Source organism: Mustelus asterias, chromosome 12 (assembly GCF_964213995.1).
Source record: "Mustelus asterias chromosome 12, sMusAst1.hap1.1, whole genome shotgun sequence".
Taxonomy (NCBI): Eukaryota; Metazoa; Chordata; class Chondrichthyes; order Carcharhiniformes; family Triakidae; genus Mustelus; species Mustelus asterias.
The window spans coordinates 87,153,967-87,172,339 of NC_135812.1; the positions used below are offsets into that span (position 1 = coordinate 87,153,967).

Below are 18,373 nucleotides of genomic sequence, written 5' to 3' on the forward strand. Positions count from 1 at the left end.
CCCATGTTCAATTCCGGCCTTGGGTGACTGTCTGTGTGGAGTTTGCATGTTCTCCCCGTGTCTGCGTGGGTTTCCTCCGGGTGCTCCGGTTTCCTCCCACAGTTCAAAGATGTGCAGGTCAGGTTGATTGGCCATGATAAATTAACCCTGGTATCAGGGGGATTAGCAGGGTAGATGTGTAGGTTACGGGAATAGGGCCTTGGTGGGATTGTGGTCGGAGCAGACTCGATGGGTCGAATGGCCTCCTTCTGCATTGTAGGATTCTATGATTCTATGCCCCCCCATTAGGCCCTGCCCCCTTGGCACTGCCCCATGCCCACTGGGCATTGCCATGATGCCCACTGGGCATTGGCACTTCGCCCCTTGGGCAGTGCCAGGGGCCCCAGGCTGGGCACTGCTAAGGCAGCAACGCCCAGGGGACACCTCCCCCGGTACCCAACCCTCTGGGGGGGTCTCAATTGCTCCCCTTCACTCCAGTGGGGTCGGGCCACCAGCTCTCTGCAAGTGGGGAGCTATAGTAAACCCCACTGGAGCGAACCACTCCTGTTGGGGAACGGAGGAGAGGCTAGCGGGACCAGGGATTTCAGTGCCGGGCCCACTAATAGGATTTAAATTATATTAAAATTACCTGCGGCATATATTAGGCAGCTCTGCGGTGATTACCGGCACCGCAGATCCGGCGCTGGAAGACGTGCGGAGGCCCGGACACCCAGCACGAATCGCGCGAATCGGCCGCTGCTAAAATCTCCCGGCCCACTGCGCTAAAAACGCAGTGCAGCGGGATGGGAGCATGGCCCCAGTGACAGCTAATTGTATCTCATTGTCCATATCCTGTGTTCGAGACTTCTGTTTCATTTCATTTTCCTGTGATCTCGTTACCATACAACCAGGAAACATTCTAGGATGTTCAAATTGCAATTCTTCTGTAGCTTGACCTTCTACAGATTGTTCAACTACAACAGGCATTACTATAATCTGTGATCCAGCTGTATCATTACCGATAATAAATTGAACCCCTGCGATAGGCAATGTTTCTCTGACTCCTACAACCCACTTCTCCTGTCTTTAAACTACTCCTCAAATTTACTTTCACCGGAGGAATTCTTTTACCTTCCCCATGAATAGTACTGACTAGAATTTCTTCCTTCAAGATCCCCTCTGGACAGGAAAAATCTTCATCCACAACATTAGTGATTGACTTGCTGCAGTATCTCTTCAAATTTTTATATCTTTGCCCACTCCATTCTATAAGTATGGAAAGACTTTTCTTTCACACACAAAATCCTTAAACACATCAGCTACCTGCTGTTCACTCTGCCCTTGAACAAGCTGTGTACAATTGTTCACACCTCCATCCAGTCCTATTGTTTGTTCCACTCTGTGTAACTCCTACTGATTTTTCTTGTTCCACAGTCTCTAACTTAATATTTACTTTCTTAGGTTCTACAGCTCCAACTGTTTGCCTACCAATCCTTAGCACACTGACTTTGTATGGCCCAGCTCATTAAAATGAAAGCATCTAACCTTTCTCATATCCCCTGTACCTTCAGCACCTTTTTTATTCTGAGCTGAAATCTCTTTGGAACCTTCAACTATTCCTTCTCTTACCCAACTTCCCTTTTTCTTACCTTCCCATTTTCGATCCCTTTCACAGCAAAAAAAATGTCTGAAAATGGCCTTGACCTATGAACTAATTAATAGTCATCAGCAAGCTCCACAGTATACCTGGCAGTTATAACTCTTTGTTCCTCCACACGAGTCGCTATCAATGAAGGAAATGAATCTTTGAATTTTTCCAAAAGAATTACTTCTCTAAGAGTCTCAGTGGTTCCTTCTATCTTTAATGCTCTTATCCACCTATCACAGTTACTTTGTTTAACCCTTTTGAATTCAATACAAGTCTGTTCAGGCTGTTTTTTTGCATTTCAAAACTTTTGTCTACAAGCCTCTGATACTAACTCATGAGCACTTAATCTTGCTTTCTTCACTGTATCATACTCCCCAGACAATGCTGCATACACTTTGCTATCCCTATCTACTAATTTACTCTGTAAAAGCAACGTCCATATTCCTTTCATTTATTTAGCTGTTCTTTCAAATGAATTGAAAAATGCCTCCACGTCCTTCTCATCAAATTTTGCAAGTGCCTGTACAAATCAAAATCTCTCGCCACTAGGTTCTTGCTGAGAAATGTGTCCTGCGTCACTTTCCTCCACTGCTTTTCTTTTAACTGTCAGCATTTTAAGCTGAAATTTTCTGTCTCTATCCTTATCCTTGTTAACTTTTCCATTTCCAATTCCATTTCATGTTTTCTTTTACTCTCCTTTGCCTCCAAGTCAAGTGTTTTCATTTCCATTTCTCTATTTCTAATTGCTTCATTTGCAATTGAATTTTTGCCAATTCAATTGCTTGCCCTTTGAGAGCTTGGTCTCTCGAGTATCCCTTGCAATTTTAAATGCTTAGCTATAATATCAATTATATCAGCCATCCTAATCCCTGCAGGTAATCCTAATTGTAACATATCTGTCAATTTCCTCAATTTAGCTTTGGTTACACTTTTTAAATCCTCCAAGGTTATATCCTTTACTCCCAAATAAGTTTAGCAATTGCCAGAACCATTGCGCAGTTACTTCAGTTTTAAAAAACACAATACCCCACTGATTCCACACTCTCCTCATTTGCGTTACTTTTAAAGTCATAAATTCCGATACAAACCAGGAATTATACTTTCAGTATCCTGCCAAAGAACCCCCAATTTTTGTTATGAACTGATGTTCAATGTAAGGGCAGTCCAAATCCCAGAAGATTTGGAATATGGGTTCTTAACTACTTTTTTTATGATTTGGAAAAATGTGAGAAATGAGATGCAAGCTGCTGAGGAAAAGGGTGAAATATTCAAATAACAAAATGTTTATTAAACTTTAAAGCACACAACAAGAAGGGCAACTGTAAAGAACAACATTTTTATAGAATCCCTACCATGAGGAGGCGTTGATATGACCCATCGAGTCTGCACCAACTCTCCAACAGAGCATCTTACCCAGGCCCACACCCCATCTCCGAAAGCCCACATATTTACTCCAATAATCCTGCTAACCGACACATCTTGGGACATAAAGGGGTAATTTAGCGTGACCAATTCATCTAACCTGCGCATCTTTGGACTGTGTGAGGAAACCGGAGCACCCGGAGGAAACCCATGCAGACACGGGGAGAATGTGCAAACTCCACACAGTCACCCAAAGCTGAAATCGAACTTGGGTCTCTAGTGCTGTGAGGTAGCAATGCTAATCACTGTGCCACCGGGCCACTCCATTAATAGTTAATTTTCAAGTAAGTATAACAATGGTTAACCAGACAGTATGCGTAAATTATCCCCATCCCACCCATCTAAATCTATTTAATTTCCTAAACTCTGAGAATGCACTTTTCCCAAAACAAGATCGCATAGATTTTAACACTATGAGCCAAATCTAGCAAATAATAACCACACAGGGCCTGTAGCTTTCTTTTGGAACCTTTCTTCTAGCTCAGGGTAGAATCAATGGGATCTGATATGGATTGACTTCTGCTGCTTTCTTTTCTGTACAACAGCTTGATTATTCAACAAGAGCTCTGCTTTGCAACTGGATGTGGCTTTAATCTGGGTTCCTAGGTTGCTAGTCTCCATTTAACAAAGTACCTCTTTCACCCTGTTACTAGGCTAATCTGCACCTCACATGTCCTCAGTACAGATAAATCCCTATCAGTTTTTTACTTTACATTTCATTCCAACTCCCTAACGATAATGATTCATGATAATGATCTGCCTTGCAAAGATAGCTTGACTTTTATAGTGACCACCATTATGGTATGATTCTATGGCACTTTCTCCAATGGAAAATGTCTTGTCATACATTACAGTACATTTTTCATTGGAGAAAGTACCATAGAATCCCTATAGTGCAGAAGGAAGCCATTCAGCCCATCAAACCTGCACTGACAATAATCCCACCCATCCCCGTAACCCCATGTATTTATCTTGCTAATCCCCTGACACTAAAGGGCAATCTAGCATGGCCAATTAACTTAACTTGCACATCTTTGGAGTGTGGGAGGAAGCCGGAGCAGACATGGGGAGAACATGCAAACTCCACACAGACAGTCACTCGAGGCCGGAATTGAGCCCGGGTCCCTGGCGCTATGAGGCAGCAATGCTAACCACTGCCACCGTGCTGCCATTAACCATAATTCATCAAAAGGTTAAAAAAAAAGTCCTGTCAGCCTCTGCTGTCATATTTTGTGCTGTGATTTAAATCGACTGACAACTGTGGCTGTTAAAAAAAACTTGGCTTTGAAAATTGAGAACAGATCTCTGCACCTGCCCCCCTCTATTTATTGACATGCACTCCAATTTGAAATGAAAATATATAGATCATTTTAGGCAATGGAGCTGGAAGCTTTTGCTTTGATAGCTGTGGCCACTTTGAATTCTTGGTGGGGTTTTTAAAAGCTAATATTAACTTCAGCTCAGCGGGTGGCCTGTTGATCCAAAGTGTTTGGAACTTTTAAGAGGTTGTAATAACAAATATGGTTTCTTATTTGTTTACAAACCTAATTGGCACTTAACGGATTACAATTTCCTTTCCAGTGGAGTTTTTTTTCCAGTATCAATGTTACTATGTTGGCGTGCAGGGTTTAATGGATTGTTAGAGGTGTTTTTCCCCCAATGATTTTATAATCATCCAAATTCCTATTGCATGGCTCCTGAGGGCTGTACATAGTGCATACTGGGAGAGTCGCGACAGAGGACAGACACATGGGAGCATGGAGATGGCATGTGGGGGACGTGGGCTAAAGTTTAGGGGGTCTTTAATTGATGTTGGGAGCTGGGCTGCTGTGTTGGAGACCCAAGGCTGGACTTCTAACTGACCTGCCCACGCACCAACACTCCTCTTCAACTCCATCACAGTTCACAAAATGCGCTGTGAACCTGCCTGCTGTGTGAAAAGACAAACATCCCAGACAAAGTCACACGAGTTGGTTCTGTGTTTCAGGAGGTGTGAAAGTGTGTAGATTGGATTTTCCTGAGGCTACAGGAAGATCCTGACTTTGATTTCAGTTTAATATAAGCCAATAAATCTACAAGTAGGTTTAAATCTTTTCCCTCTTGATCAATGAGCACTTTTTAGAATGTACTTCTTCTCTATTAATCCCTTCTACGTTAGTTGCTTTTAAAATTGTCTTTTGAAAGATTATTTTCAAAAGAAATACAGCTACTTTAACCACATGTATTGGATTACTGGAGATATAAACATCACGGACAAGCTAAATTTGCAATGTCACATTTCTACAGAGGTCTGAAAATTATCACGAATATAACTCAACCTGATGAAAGTAAGCCTCAGAGAAAAAAAAACCTCAATCTCAAGGCTTTGAAAAAGCCTTTGGTATAAACAAGGGTGCATTTCAAGACCTTATTTCATCCCTATTCCCATCCAGGCTACAGTCTCCCAGCAACAGGCTCCAGCTTGCTTCTGTATATATGATGAGATGATACCTGAGTCATCTACATCCCAAGGTAGCAACCTAGATTCAAAAAAGATGTCTATTGTATGCCTGTCTGTTAATTCCTGTAAGAAGTTTAACAACACCAGGTTAAAGTCCAACAGGTTTATTTGGTAGCAAAAGCCACACAAGCTTTCGGTGTTGTTGTTAAACTTCTTACTGTGTTTACCCCAGTCCAACGCCGGCATCTCCACATGTTAATTCCTGTAACAGCAGTTAACAATGCTCTTTAAACCTATAATGGAAAGGGGTTGGTTATCCATAACTTAAAACACTATAAATTGTATGAAGATTGACTTTAAGCCTACAAATGTTACATCTGAAGTGGGGCAATTGAAATAATTTGACATTAATAGCTCTGAAGTAAGCAAATGTAGTAATAAGCATTAACAGCTTTAAAGGAATAGTTATTTTGTCCTTTCTCAGCATGTTAGTGTGGGAAAATAACCAGCACACACTTAATGACCTGCACAGAATGGGTAAGCAGAAGTGTGACAAGAAGCACAGACTTCACTTTTCAGTTTGTTAAATTACAGCTGTAGCCAGTATAATCCTGCTAATGAGATTTATAGTGCAAGGATGATAACCAAAAGATATGAATATGTGAGCCTTGGTACCAGACAGACATTTTGTATGAGCAGGGCTATGTCCATCAAATGTATATCTGAATAATGTCTCAGTTACTGCAATTTACAGACATGAGTCATTTAAATCTTTGGCCATAACACATCAGAACAAAAGCTGATCTCCTTCGGTGATACTATGGATTAGTCAATAGTCTTCAGCATGGTTGTGATATTTAGCTGCTCAGTTCGCGCTGCGTTCATCCAGCCTATCCCTTTAAGACCACTGTTCATGTTCTTGACGCGTGAATGTGATTAATCCTCAGGTCAATGAAAGGGCAATTGCGAAGGGAGGTTTCTGTAGCACCACAGTACCCACCACTTAAAACATCCACTTGTAAAACAAACTGTTGTTTGTATTGGGCGAAAAGCAACAAGCATTATCCATTTGCGTTAAGGTTGATTTCAAAATCGCTGCTTATAACATCTTAAAACCTCCACTTATTTCAGACAGAAACGGTTTTGGTTCACTCGTTCCTTTGCAGCTCATTAAGGTGCACTGAAAGTCCCAACGAGGCAGACTTCATTTTAATATTTAATTATGAAAATTCTTTACGCAAAGCCTGCATGGTTGTGCAGATTTCTCCCCAGTAAGGACCAAAAGACAAAAGGAAGAACTCTAACGTTCGAGTTCATTGATGCTTAAAGTTCATCAGCTGCAAAAAAAGTCCAGATCTGAAATCTACCCAATAAATTTGTAGAGGCTGCAATGTGAATTTTTACTGTGCTCTCTCACACAGCCTTTTAAATTGTAATTGATATGTTTTAATTTTATTAATGTTATATTTTCGCCTTCATTAAATCCATCATCATCCTGCTTTGAAGTGTTGCACAAGTTGCACTCTGATCTTTCTGCCTAATTTGCTGGTTTTACACTCCAGGTCATTGATACAGGAAAGGCCACTGTGTTTTTCTGCAAGAACCTTTCCAACTTTTGTCCCTCCTCATTCTTCATTCGCCTTGTTTCACAAGTTTCTTGCTTTCCACATCTGTTAAAGGTGTGCTATTCTTGCACAGTTGATTTGCCCACATGTTATTAACGGGACGTATCCAGCCACCACACGGCCAAAAAGGTTGGTGCTGACATATTTTTTGTTTTCTCAAGCTGGATCTATCCAAAGGCTGGAATTTTACCGTCCCACCAACTACGGGAATCGGAGCAGGCGAGGGGTGGACCACGGAAAGGTGTGTTGGCCTGGGGTGAGATTGTACGGTTTCGGGATAAGCGAGGCCATAAAATCCCATCCAAAGTCTTGCCTAATTTTTATGTTGTGAACTTCCCTCGCAACACTTGTTGATTCCTCCCTTAAGGAACACTAAGATGTTTCCGCACCCCTTCTAAAAGAAACTGAAGTCATGCTGCCAATATTTTTATAGATCTTTTTACAAATATTTATCCGACTCCCTTTTAAAGGTGTTAGTTGACCTCACATGAACTACTTCCTCTAACAGACTGTTCCATCTGTTCATTATCCTGAGTTGATTGAGGATGGCGGTGGTAGTGCCAATGATAGCTACCCCTATGTGATTCCGAGTCAATTGCTTTTTAACTAACAGTAAGGAGAAGAAACCATTTCTATTGCAATTGGAATAATTCTATGTACTGAAGCCCGCATTTAATTTGTAGACCATTTCAGAAGAATTGATGTGCTCGACTGATATGGGATAAAGAAACACTTTATACAAGCACCACCAACTGGATTTATCCTTATTTTACTGATTACTCATTGCTCCCTTAGAATCTTTGCTAAGAAATAATTGTCCATTGGGAAATGCTACTGAAACACCATTGTAACTGGAAGCATCCTGGATATGGGAATTCCAGAACAGGCACAAGTATCACCAAGTATTTCAAGAGCAGTCTGTTGGAAATTTCTGAGATTTGTACGGAATAGTTACCTCAGGCAATAACTCAAGCAATTCTTATTGTTGCCTGCAGACTGGCTCAGCAAAGATGTGATGACATGCTGGAAATGTGTCTGTAATTGAGTTTTATTTGAATTCATCAGTGATTGGCAACAATAACACTTGTTACAACCTTATTCTTAAAACTTATTTCTGTCAATTTCATGCACAATAACTCCCCCCACATCATTAATTAGCTTCTTTCATCATATAATAATAGAACACTCAGAATACGGTAAACAATTTTCTTGAAAGAGTTGAAGAACCGCGAAGTTGAAATACATCAAATTCACTGCACAAAATTTACAATCATAGACTGGTTACAGCACAGAATGAGACTATTCAGCCCATGGTATCTGTGCAGGCTTTCTCAACTGAGCAACTCAACTAATCCCGCCCCCTCCTTCCCTTTCCCCGTGGTCCTGACAATGCATTCTCTTCAGGTACTTACACAATTCCGTTTTGAAAGTCCTGCTTGCACCTGCCTCCATTATACCATAGAATCTTTACACTGCAGAAGGTGGCTATTTGGCCTATCGAGTTGCACTGACTCTCCAAAAGAGCATCTTACTCAGGCCCAGGCCCACACCCCCACCCTATCCCCGTATCTCCACGCATTTACAATGGCTGATCCACCTAACCTATATATCTTTGAACATTAAGGGGCAATTTAGCATGGCCAATCCACCTAAACTGCACATTTTTGGACTGTGGGAGGAAACCCACGCAGGTACGGGGAGAACGTGCAAACTCCACACTGTCACCTAAGGCCGGAATCGACTCCGGCTCCCTGGCGCTGTGAGGCAGCAGTGCTAACCACTGTGCCACCGTGCCACAGATCCTACATTCCAGATCCTAATCACTTGCTGCATAAAAAAAGGTTTTCTTTATAATGCCATTGGTTCTTTTGCCAATAGTGATTAATGAACTTGTTTCACAAATGGGAATTACAAGGTGAAAAGCGTTCCACAGAGTTATGTATCAAGACCATTGTTATTTAGAATTAAGCAAAAGCGATCTGAATTTCTAAATTAAGAAAAGAATGTCTGCTGATGATACCAAAATCTATGGGAGGACAGACAGGTTCACAGCAGAGGCAGACAGGCAAAAGATGCAGCTCAGTATAGAACAATGCCAAGTGATATATTTTTGAACTTTTACATATTTGGGTCTTGTCTTGGGCAGTCTTCAGAGTACAACAGTGATTGCTATTCACATAAGCAATCCAAGCATTTTACATCAAGTTATGTGCCCCCTTATCACTGTATGTCTGACTATGTATTCCTATTTATAACTATTTAGCCCACAGTGTAACAAAGGTATCTCATGTCTGGAAGAGGCTATTCATGACTTTTGCATTTTAGCTCCATATAGGCCTCTCCATTCTTTCTAAAGGCAAGTTGAGAAAACATTTGGAAATTCAGCGAGGATACACATCATTATGCTAATTTAGTTCACAGCAAATGTACAGGTTGAATCGTTTCACAACTGTTGCACAATTCATTCAACCAGCATAACATTCTGTAATATTAAAAAGCTCCCAATGCATTCCAATTCTAACATGTCTATAATGGCAGGCTGGAAATTGTACACAGTGCCTCAATTAACTCCTAAAAAGGGCCCTGTACAAGTCCAACCCTGCTTTAATATTCTGTACCTCAAGATACAAAGCCAAGGGCTTTTAGCATATTCTGAGCATGAAGCACAAAGCTAAAGTTTTAAGTGTGATTTCTGACCTGTACTCGAGAGAGAAATGAGTCAGCTCTGTATTGTTGTACAACCATTTGAATTCCAAAGGCCAACTCCCTTCTGCCATACATGTCAGGACCAGGCGATTTCCCTCCAAGTGGATCTGTGAGCGAATGGGCTCGGTTTTGAAATAAGGTGGTACGTCATCTGAAATAAACATGAAAAATGTTTCAGAATAATGCATCTAGCATGCTGATTTTAACTACAAAAATAAGTACAATCATACTTGCCATATCCAGTATTGTAATAAGCCTCAAAAGCAATGGACCTGATCTGATAATAGCCTCTGGCATACCTAAGTTGTGAAGCTGATCTTAAGTTCTTCACAAATTTTCTTCTGCCTCAATAACCACAAAGAGAATTGTTGAGCTCAGTGCCAAATTATAAAATTAAGGCTCTCAGACTCATGCTTACTTTTCACTTCATAGTGAACCTATTCAACAGACTTGTTTTTAATTATTTAATACCAATTCCCTTCAATATGTCACATAGATAGCACGTTCAGAGAGGTGGTCACACCGCAGCTTAAGGGTCTGGAGGCAGAGAGAGAATGGGTGACCACTAAACAGTCCAAGATAATTAGGCAAATGGTGCAGGAATCCCCTGGGATCCTGCTCAGAAATCGGTTTTGCATTTTGGAAGTTGGTAAGGGCTCTGGTTTCTCAGAGGAGATGCCGGAATCCACATCATGACTACCATCGATTCTCAGAGGAGCGCAGAGAGAGGCTAGTTTGTGGCACTATAAGCAACTGTGCTGTACAGGAGGGCAGGTAGGACAGAAGAGCAATAGTGATAGGGATTTGTTAATTAGTGGAATAGACAGGTGTTTCTGTGGCCATAGATGTGACTCAAGGATGGCACATTGTTTCCCTGGTTCCAGGCTCAATAATGTCACAGAGCAACTGCAGTATATTCTGGGGGAGGGTGAACAACCAGAGGTTGTGGTTCACGTTTGTACCAATAACTTAGGTAAGAAGGGGGATGAGGCCCTACAATCAGACTTTGAGGAGCTAGGTAGAAAATGAGTACTGGAATAGGAGGATTCAGGGGAGGCAATGGCCTCGTGGTATTATCGCTATACTATTAATCCAGAAACGCAGCTAATGTTCTGGGGACCCGGCTTCGAATCCTGACAAGACAGATGGTGGAATTTGAATTCAACAAAAAAAAATCTGGAATTAAGAATCTACTGATGACCATGAAACCAACGTCAATTGTCAGAAAAACCCACTTGGTTCACTAATGTCCTTTCGGGAAGGGAATCTGCCATCCTTACCTGGTCTAGCCTACATGTGGCTCCAGAGCCACAGCAATGTGGTTGACTCTCAATTGTTCTCCAAGGGCAACTTGGGATGGGCAATAAATGCTGACCAGCCAGCGACACCCATGTCCCATGAATGAATAAAAACAGACAATTGAATGCGTGGCTGGAAAGATGGCTTTCAATTCTTAGGACACTGGGACTGGCTCTGGGGTAGATGTACAAGCCAGATGGGTTGCACCTGAACAGGGCTGGGACTGAGTTCCTTGTGGGGCGTTTTGTTAGTGATGTCAGGAGGGGTTTAAACTAACTCAGCAGGGTGTGAGAACCAAGAGGAAATACTAGAGAGTAACACCAGGATGCACAAAATATTAGGAGACACAGAAACGACTGTTGTAGAGAATAGTAAGTTAATAGGTGAAGTTGGAGTGAGGGAGAAAGTAATAATGTCTAAATCAGAGTTACTGTGAATATATGCAGATGCACAAAGGATAGTAAATAAGATTGGGGAGTTATAGGTGCAGATTGGGTTGTGGAAATCTGATGTTGTGGTGATAACTGAAATCTGACTTAATGAAGTGCAGGACAGGTGCCAAATATTCCTGAGTACAAGGCGCCAGAAAAGAGAGGAGAGGAAGGAAAGGAGAGGAGGCGGCAGAATTGGCCAAGGAGAGTTTTGCAATACTGGAGAAAGAGGGTGTCCCAGTCAGTTCAAAGGCAGAATCAATTTGGCTTAAGCTAAAAAACAAAAAGGGTGCAATTACATTGCTTGGTGTAATGTCGAGACCACCAACGAGTGAGAAGGATGAAGAGGAACAAATCTGCAGGGAAATTGCAGGGAGGTGCAAACATTATGAGTAGTTATAATGGGGGACTTTAATTATCCAAATATAGAATGGGACAGTGATGGTGTAAAGGGCATAGAGGGGCAAAAGTTCCTGGACTGTGTTCAGGAAAGTTTTCTACACGAGTAGGTGTCCAGTCCAACAAGAAAGGATGCAATGCTGGACTTGGTGCTTGGAAATGAAGTGGGCCAAGTAAATCAAGTTTCAGTGGGAAAATATTGAGGAGACAGTGATCATTGTATCATAAAGTTTAGCATGATGATAGAAAAAGATAATAGGCAATCCAGAGTAAAAATAATTAATTGGGGAGGAGCTGATTTGAATGGGGCAAGAATGGAGTTGGTCCCATTAGACTGGAATGAAAAGACGGCAGGAAAAAATGTAGCTGAACAATAGGCTACCTCAAAACAGAAGTGGTCCAGACACAGTCAAGATACAGGTGACAGAAGGCTGGGGAATTATAACTGTTAAGCCCTTATTCACAAAAAGCTTGCAAGGATAGCCCCAGCAATTACAGGCTAGTCAATTTAACATCAGCGTTGCGAAAGCCTCGAGAAACAATTATTCAGAATAGAATTAGTAGCCACATAGAAAAATGTGGCTTGATTAGGACGGGTCAGCATGGATTTTTAAAGGGCAAATCATGTTTAACTAATTTGCTGGAGTTTTTTGAGGAGGTGACAGGAAGGTTCAATGAGAGTAATGGTATTGATGGACTTTCATGGACTTTCAGAAGATATTCAATACAATGCCACACAACAGACTTGTGAGAGAAGTTATGGCAATTTTGGATACAAAATTGCCGAATAATAGAAAACAGAGAGTAATGGTCAATGGATATTTTTCGGGCTTGGAGGAAGGTTTGTATTGGTGTTCCCCAGAGATCGGTACTGGGACCCTTGCTTTTCCTGATATATATTAATGATCTAGATCTTGGTACGTAGGAGACAATTTTAAAGTTTGCGGATGACACAAAACTTAGAAGCTTTGCAAACTGTGAAGAGGACAATGTAGAACTTCAAAAGGACATAGACAAGTTGGTGGAGTGGGCAGATACATGCCAGATGAAGTTTGGTGTGGTGAAATGTGAAGTTTTGCACTTTGGTAGGAAGAACATAGAGAATACAAAATAAGGGGTAAAATTCTTAAAGGGTGCAGGAGCAGAGGGGCCTGGATGTACAATTAAGGACCACATACACCCCGGACATTCTCTCTTCTACCTTCTTCCATCAGGAAAAAGATACAAAAGTCTGAGGTCACGTACCAACCAACTCAAGAACAGTTTCTTCCCTGCTGCTGTCAGACTTTTGAATGGACTTACCTTGCATTAAGTTGATCTTTCTCTGCACCCTAGCTATGTCTGTAACACTACATTCTGCACTCTCTTGTTTCCTTCTCTATGAACGGTATGCTTTGTTTGTATAGTACGCAAGAAACACCTTTCACTGTATGTTAATACATGTGACAATAATAAATCAAATCAAATCAAATGTGCTAGATAATTGAAGATGGCAGGACAGGTGGAGAGAGAAGCTAATAAAGCATTTAGCATTCTGGGTTTTATTAAAAGGGCCTAGAGTACAAGAGCAAAGAGGTTATGCTGAACTTGTACAAGACACTAGTTAGACCTCAACTGAAATATTATGTACAGTTCTGGACTCCACACTATCGGAAGGATGTGAACACATTGAAAAGAGTGCAGAAGAGCTTTACAAGAATGGTTCCATGGACGAGAACCTTCAGTTATGAGGATAGACTGGACAGATTGGGACTGTTCTCCTTGAAGAGAAGAAGGCTAAGAGGAGATTTGATAGAGATGTTCAAAATCATGAGGGGGTTTGACAAAGTAGATAGGGAGAAACTGTTCTCGCTTGTAAAAGGGTCAAGAATGAGAGGACAAAGATTTAAAATGATTTGCAAAAGAAACAAATGTGACATTCACACAAGTGGTTTGGGTCTGGAATGCACTGCCTGGAAGTGTGGTGGCGGCAGGTTCAATTGAGGCAATCAAGAGTGCATTAAATGATTACTTAAATAGAAACAATGTCCAGGGGTATGGGGAAAAGGCAAGGGAATGGCACTAAGTTACGATGCTCATTTGGAGAGCTGGTGGAGACACAATGGGCCAAACGGCTTCCTTCTGTGCCATTATAATTGTGAGAGGCAACAATGGGAGTTTTATAATTGGCAATATAAATAAAATGCACAGCAAAAGTCTTGAAATTATCCAGAAGTATACTAATTTAGGAATGCTATTTTAACAGAGGTTAAATATTTATTTATTAATAAATTCAGCAACTCTACATCTCTAGCACCAGCTCACATTCAAAGGAAGCATTGATCTAGAGACTTGTGACTGCACTGTACAATGTTTTAGTCTCATCTCTGATCGGTACTTCTCAATGAATATGGATTCCCTGCTGGGAATTTAGGATTGCTAAATTTACTTTTTATTTTAGAAGGATTAATACCTCAACTAAAGGAGAAATTTCAACTAAATATTTGAGCTATTTACCTTAGGATCCCACAGCGCAAGTTCAAAGTCAATGATTTTTACTCAGTGAACTAAGCTGATCAAACGGCCTACTCACATTATCTGAAAAGACCTCTCAAGTAGGCGATTTCCTTGAGGCATCTCTCCTGCTTTTTGACTGAATCATTCTCTTCATAAGAGCTCTTCACAACTCAGAACATTTCCTTTATTTCCAGAATAAATTTTTGGAACCCAGGATTTTTCCTTAATTTTGACATTTCTTTATAATTCTAAATAAACTAAACAGTAAATTCAGAGAAAGAATGGTTATAAAGAACAACACAAAAAATAAACGATGAAATCTAGGAATAGCTGGAATTGTCTGTAAAATTGTTCCCATTATATATGCTGAACAGGAATAATAGTGGTTACTTTGCCCTATTCTGGACTTCACTTGCCTTTCAGTGGTGCCTGAAAGGAAAGAGTCATCAGTCCCAATAATAGACGAGGAATATAAAGGTGAGAATGTTTAAAGAACTAATTTCCAAACAGTTATAATGTGAAATCTGCCATCCCACGACCTCAGCAAGTAGAATGGTCGACAGCTTCAAGTTTTTAGGTGTACAGATCACCATCAACCTGTCCATGCCAACACTATAGTTAAGAAAGTCCACCAATGCCTCTACTTTCTCAAGAGGCTAAGGAAATTTGGCAGCATGTCTGCTACAACTCTCACCAACTTTTACAGATGCCCCATAGAAAGCATTCTTTCTGGTTGTATCACAGCTTGGTATGGCTCCTGCTCTGTCCAAGACCACAATAAACTACAAAGTGTCGTGAATGAAGCCCAGTCCATCACTCAAGAAGCCTCCCATCCATTGACTCTATCCACACTTCCCGCTGCCTTGGAAAAGCAGCTAGCATAATCATGGACCCTATGCACGCCGGACATTCTCTCTTCCACCTTCTTCCATCGAGAAAAAGATACAAAAGTCTGAGGTCACGTACCAACCGACTCAAAATCAGCTTCTTCCCTGCTGCCATCAGACTTTTGAATGGACTTACCTCGTATTAAGTTGATCATTCCCTACACCCTAGCTATGACTGTAACGCCACATTCTGCACTCTCTCATTTCCTTCCATATGCACGGTATGCTTTGTATAGCGCACAAGAAACAATACTTTCCATTGTATACTAATATGTGTGACAATAATAAATCAAATTAAATCGAATCCTTTCCCGCCAAGAACCAGATGTTTTCAAATTGGTCATGGAAGGAAAGATTGCCAACTTTATATCACAAATAACTTTACATGTGTCTTATCATCCTTTATATTTATAAAAGAACCACTAGCATTTTCTTAGCACTAATGATTCATTTTCCATAATTTTTGAGATTTTGATTGTGAATGAGATGTTATGTTGGGAGATTCTTGGTTTCTATGAGCTGAATAGGTCAAATGGTATCTCTGCTTTGTACTTTGAATTTAAATTATCTTATCATTGAGCTTCATCTGCTGCTACAAGAAGATAGCAACATGAGTAGACGTATACTTAATCAGCAACACAGTGACACTGCAATTATGTAAGCTATTGTTGATGGGTTGAAGGCGTGCAGTGTTCCTCAGTTATTTCCAGTAACCTATTAATCTTCGCAAATTGCTATTTTCTCCTCAGGTTTCACCGAGTTTTTCTAGTGAGTACCTGTGCCATGCAGACTCCAGGTTCTATTCCCTGTATGTGCTAAGTTTGTTGAACCCAGCTAGGGCTTTTGTAGGAATGCTACACATCTCTTTAGCCTCCCTGAGCTAAAAAAGCCGTGGCTTCTGTTCCTAAACTGCCATCGAGTTGTCACATACTGGAAGCATACATATTATTTTACTTTGATGTTTTCATTTATGGGATGTGGTAATTGCTGCAAGGTCAATATTTATTGCTGATCACTAATTGCCCTTGAGAAGGCGGTGATGAGCTGTACCTTCTTCAACTTCCACAGTCCGTGTAAAGTGTGGAGTTCCAGGATTTTAACCTGATGGTGGAATGGAAACATATTTCCAAGTTGCCATGTGACTTGGAGGAAGTCTTCCAGATGGTGCTCCCATGCACCCTGGTGCGCTTGCGCTTGTGGGAGGTAGAGGTCGTAGTTTGAAAGGTGAAGTTGAAGAAGCCTTGACAATTTGCTGCGGTACTTCTTGTTGATGGTATAGACTGCAGCCATGTTATGCTGGAGGGCAGTGAATTTTTGAGGTGGATGAGGTCATGATCTTTGGGTTGCTTTATCTTTAATATGTTGAGTTTCTTGAGCGTTGTTGACCTTGCACTCATCCAGACAAGTGGAGAATGTTCCATTACACTTCTGACTTGCGCCTTCCAGGGGACAATATTACCGGCTCATCCCACCAGGCGATGGACAGGGCAAGCCAATAAAATCATGAGAGGGGTGAAAAATTGGGTTTGTGCCCAGTTTCTATCCTCTCACAATCTTACAGGCCCTGGATTGCCAGCATGATCAGCTGATTTTAATACTGAAACTTGAATTTAAATATAAAAACAGGTCTTTACAGCCTCACCAGCAGAGGTCCTCACTGGCGTATGGTCCCCATCAGCAGGAACTTGACGTGGTATCCTTGTGATCATCCAGGGGTGGGGGTGCATCGGGGCGATACCCAGGGGAGCTGGGGGAGGGACTGACAGATCTCTGTGTGTTCCATTGCGCAGAACAGAGAGACCTGCGCATGCGCAATAGTACTCTCTAGTCTGAACAACCGGCTTTCCAGCAAGTATAGACTCTGTCCACTCCTCCTACTGGCGGGAATCACAAGATCGTTTCTAAAAGCTCACTGAAAAAATGAGTGAGATTCTGTCCTGTTTTCATGCTCATTCGACACTTATAATTTTTTTGGTGAGATTGCACCCCCCCAACCCCACCCTGCCTTTGGTTTGCTCGTTCAGCCTCGGTAGTTATATATCTGAACTGGTTAAGTTTCTGATCAATGGCAACCCACCGACCATCCTGGATGTTAATGGTGGGAGATTTGATGATGGTGGTGCTTTTGGCTACAAGGGAAGATATTTAGTCTCTTTCTTGTTGGAGATGGTCATTCGCTGGCACTTGGGTGGCACAAATGTTATTTTCCACTTATCTGCCCAAGCCACAATGTTGTTCAGGTCTTGCCTCGGTCATGCACAGACTGCTTCATTATCTGAGGAGTTGTGGGACTGAACACAATGCATTCACTAGTGCACATCTCCACTTCTCTCCTGAAGGAGGTCTGGGAAACCCCTGCGGTAATGTCCTCAAGCTGAGGCAATTGGCCTCCTTTGTACTACTCCTTCAAATGGAGGGTTTTCTAAGATATTCTATCTTAGATTCTTATTGACCAGTTTTACTAGGGATCCTTGATGCCACACTTGGTCAAAGGCTTCTATGATGTCAAGGGAAACCACTCCCATCTCACCACTGGAATTCATTCCTTTTATTCATATTTGGACCAAAAGTGTAATGAGATCTGCAGCCTCGTGTTGGTTCTTTCACCATCTGCAGCAGGTCCAGTCTGGCAGCTATGTTCTTCAAAACTTGTCAACTCAGTCACCAGTGGTGGCAATGAGCCAGTCTTGGTGATAAATACTGAAATCCCCCAACCACAGTGCATTGTGCCCTGCTACTCTCAGTCCTCCATCTTTGGTGTCCAAGGAGGCATCCTGATTCCTTAGCTGAGGGAGAGTGGTAGGTGGTAATCAGTAAGCGTTTTCCTTCCCCATGATGACATGACACTTCGTGAGGTCCGGAGACAATGTTGAAGATTCCCAGTGCCACTTCCTCTTGACTGTATACCACTGTGTCTCCCTCTCTGATGGGACAGGACTTACCCAGTGATGGCGATGGATGCCTCTTGGATATTGGCTGTAAGAAATGACTCAGTGAGTAAGACTATATTGGGCATTGCTCGACTAGTCTGGCAGCAGCTC

The 18,373-nt window shown here is 41.6% G+C and overlaps 1 protein-coding gene across 1 annotated transcript in view; it reads right to left on the reverse strand.

Moving 5' to 3' along the window:
- The window catches only part of sdk2b (sidekick cell adhesion molecule 2b), a 939,592-nt gene that overhangs the window by 456,373 nt on the left and 464,846 nt on the right, over positions 1-18,373 (reverse strand). The window contains exon 2 of the mRNA XM_078225548.1: positions 9,812-9,971. Coding sequence (XP_078081674.1) covers positions 9,812-9,971 — 160 coding nt within the window. The remainder of the gene's footprint in view (positions 1-9,811; positions 9,972-18,373) is intronic.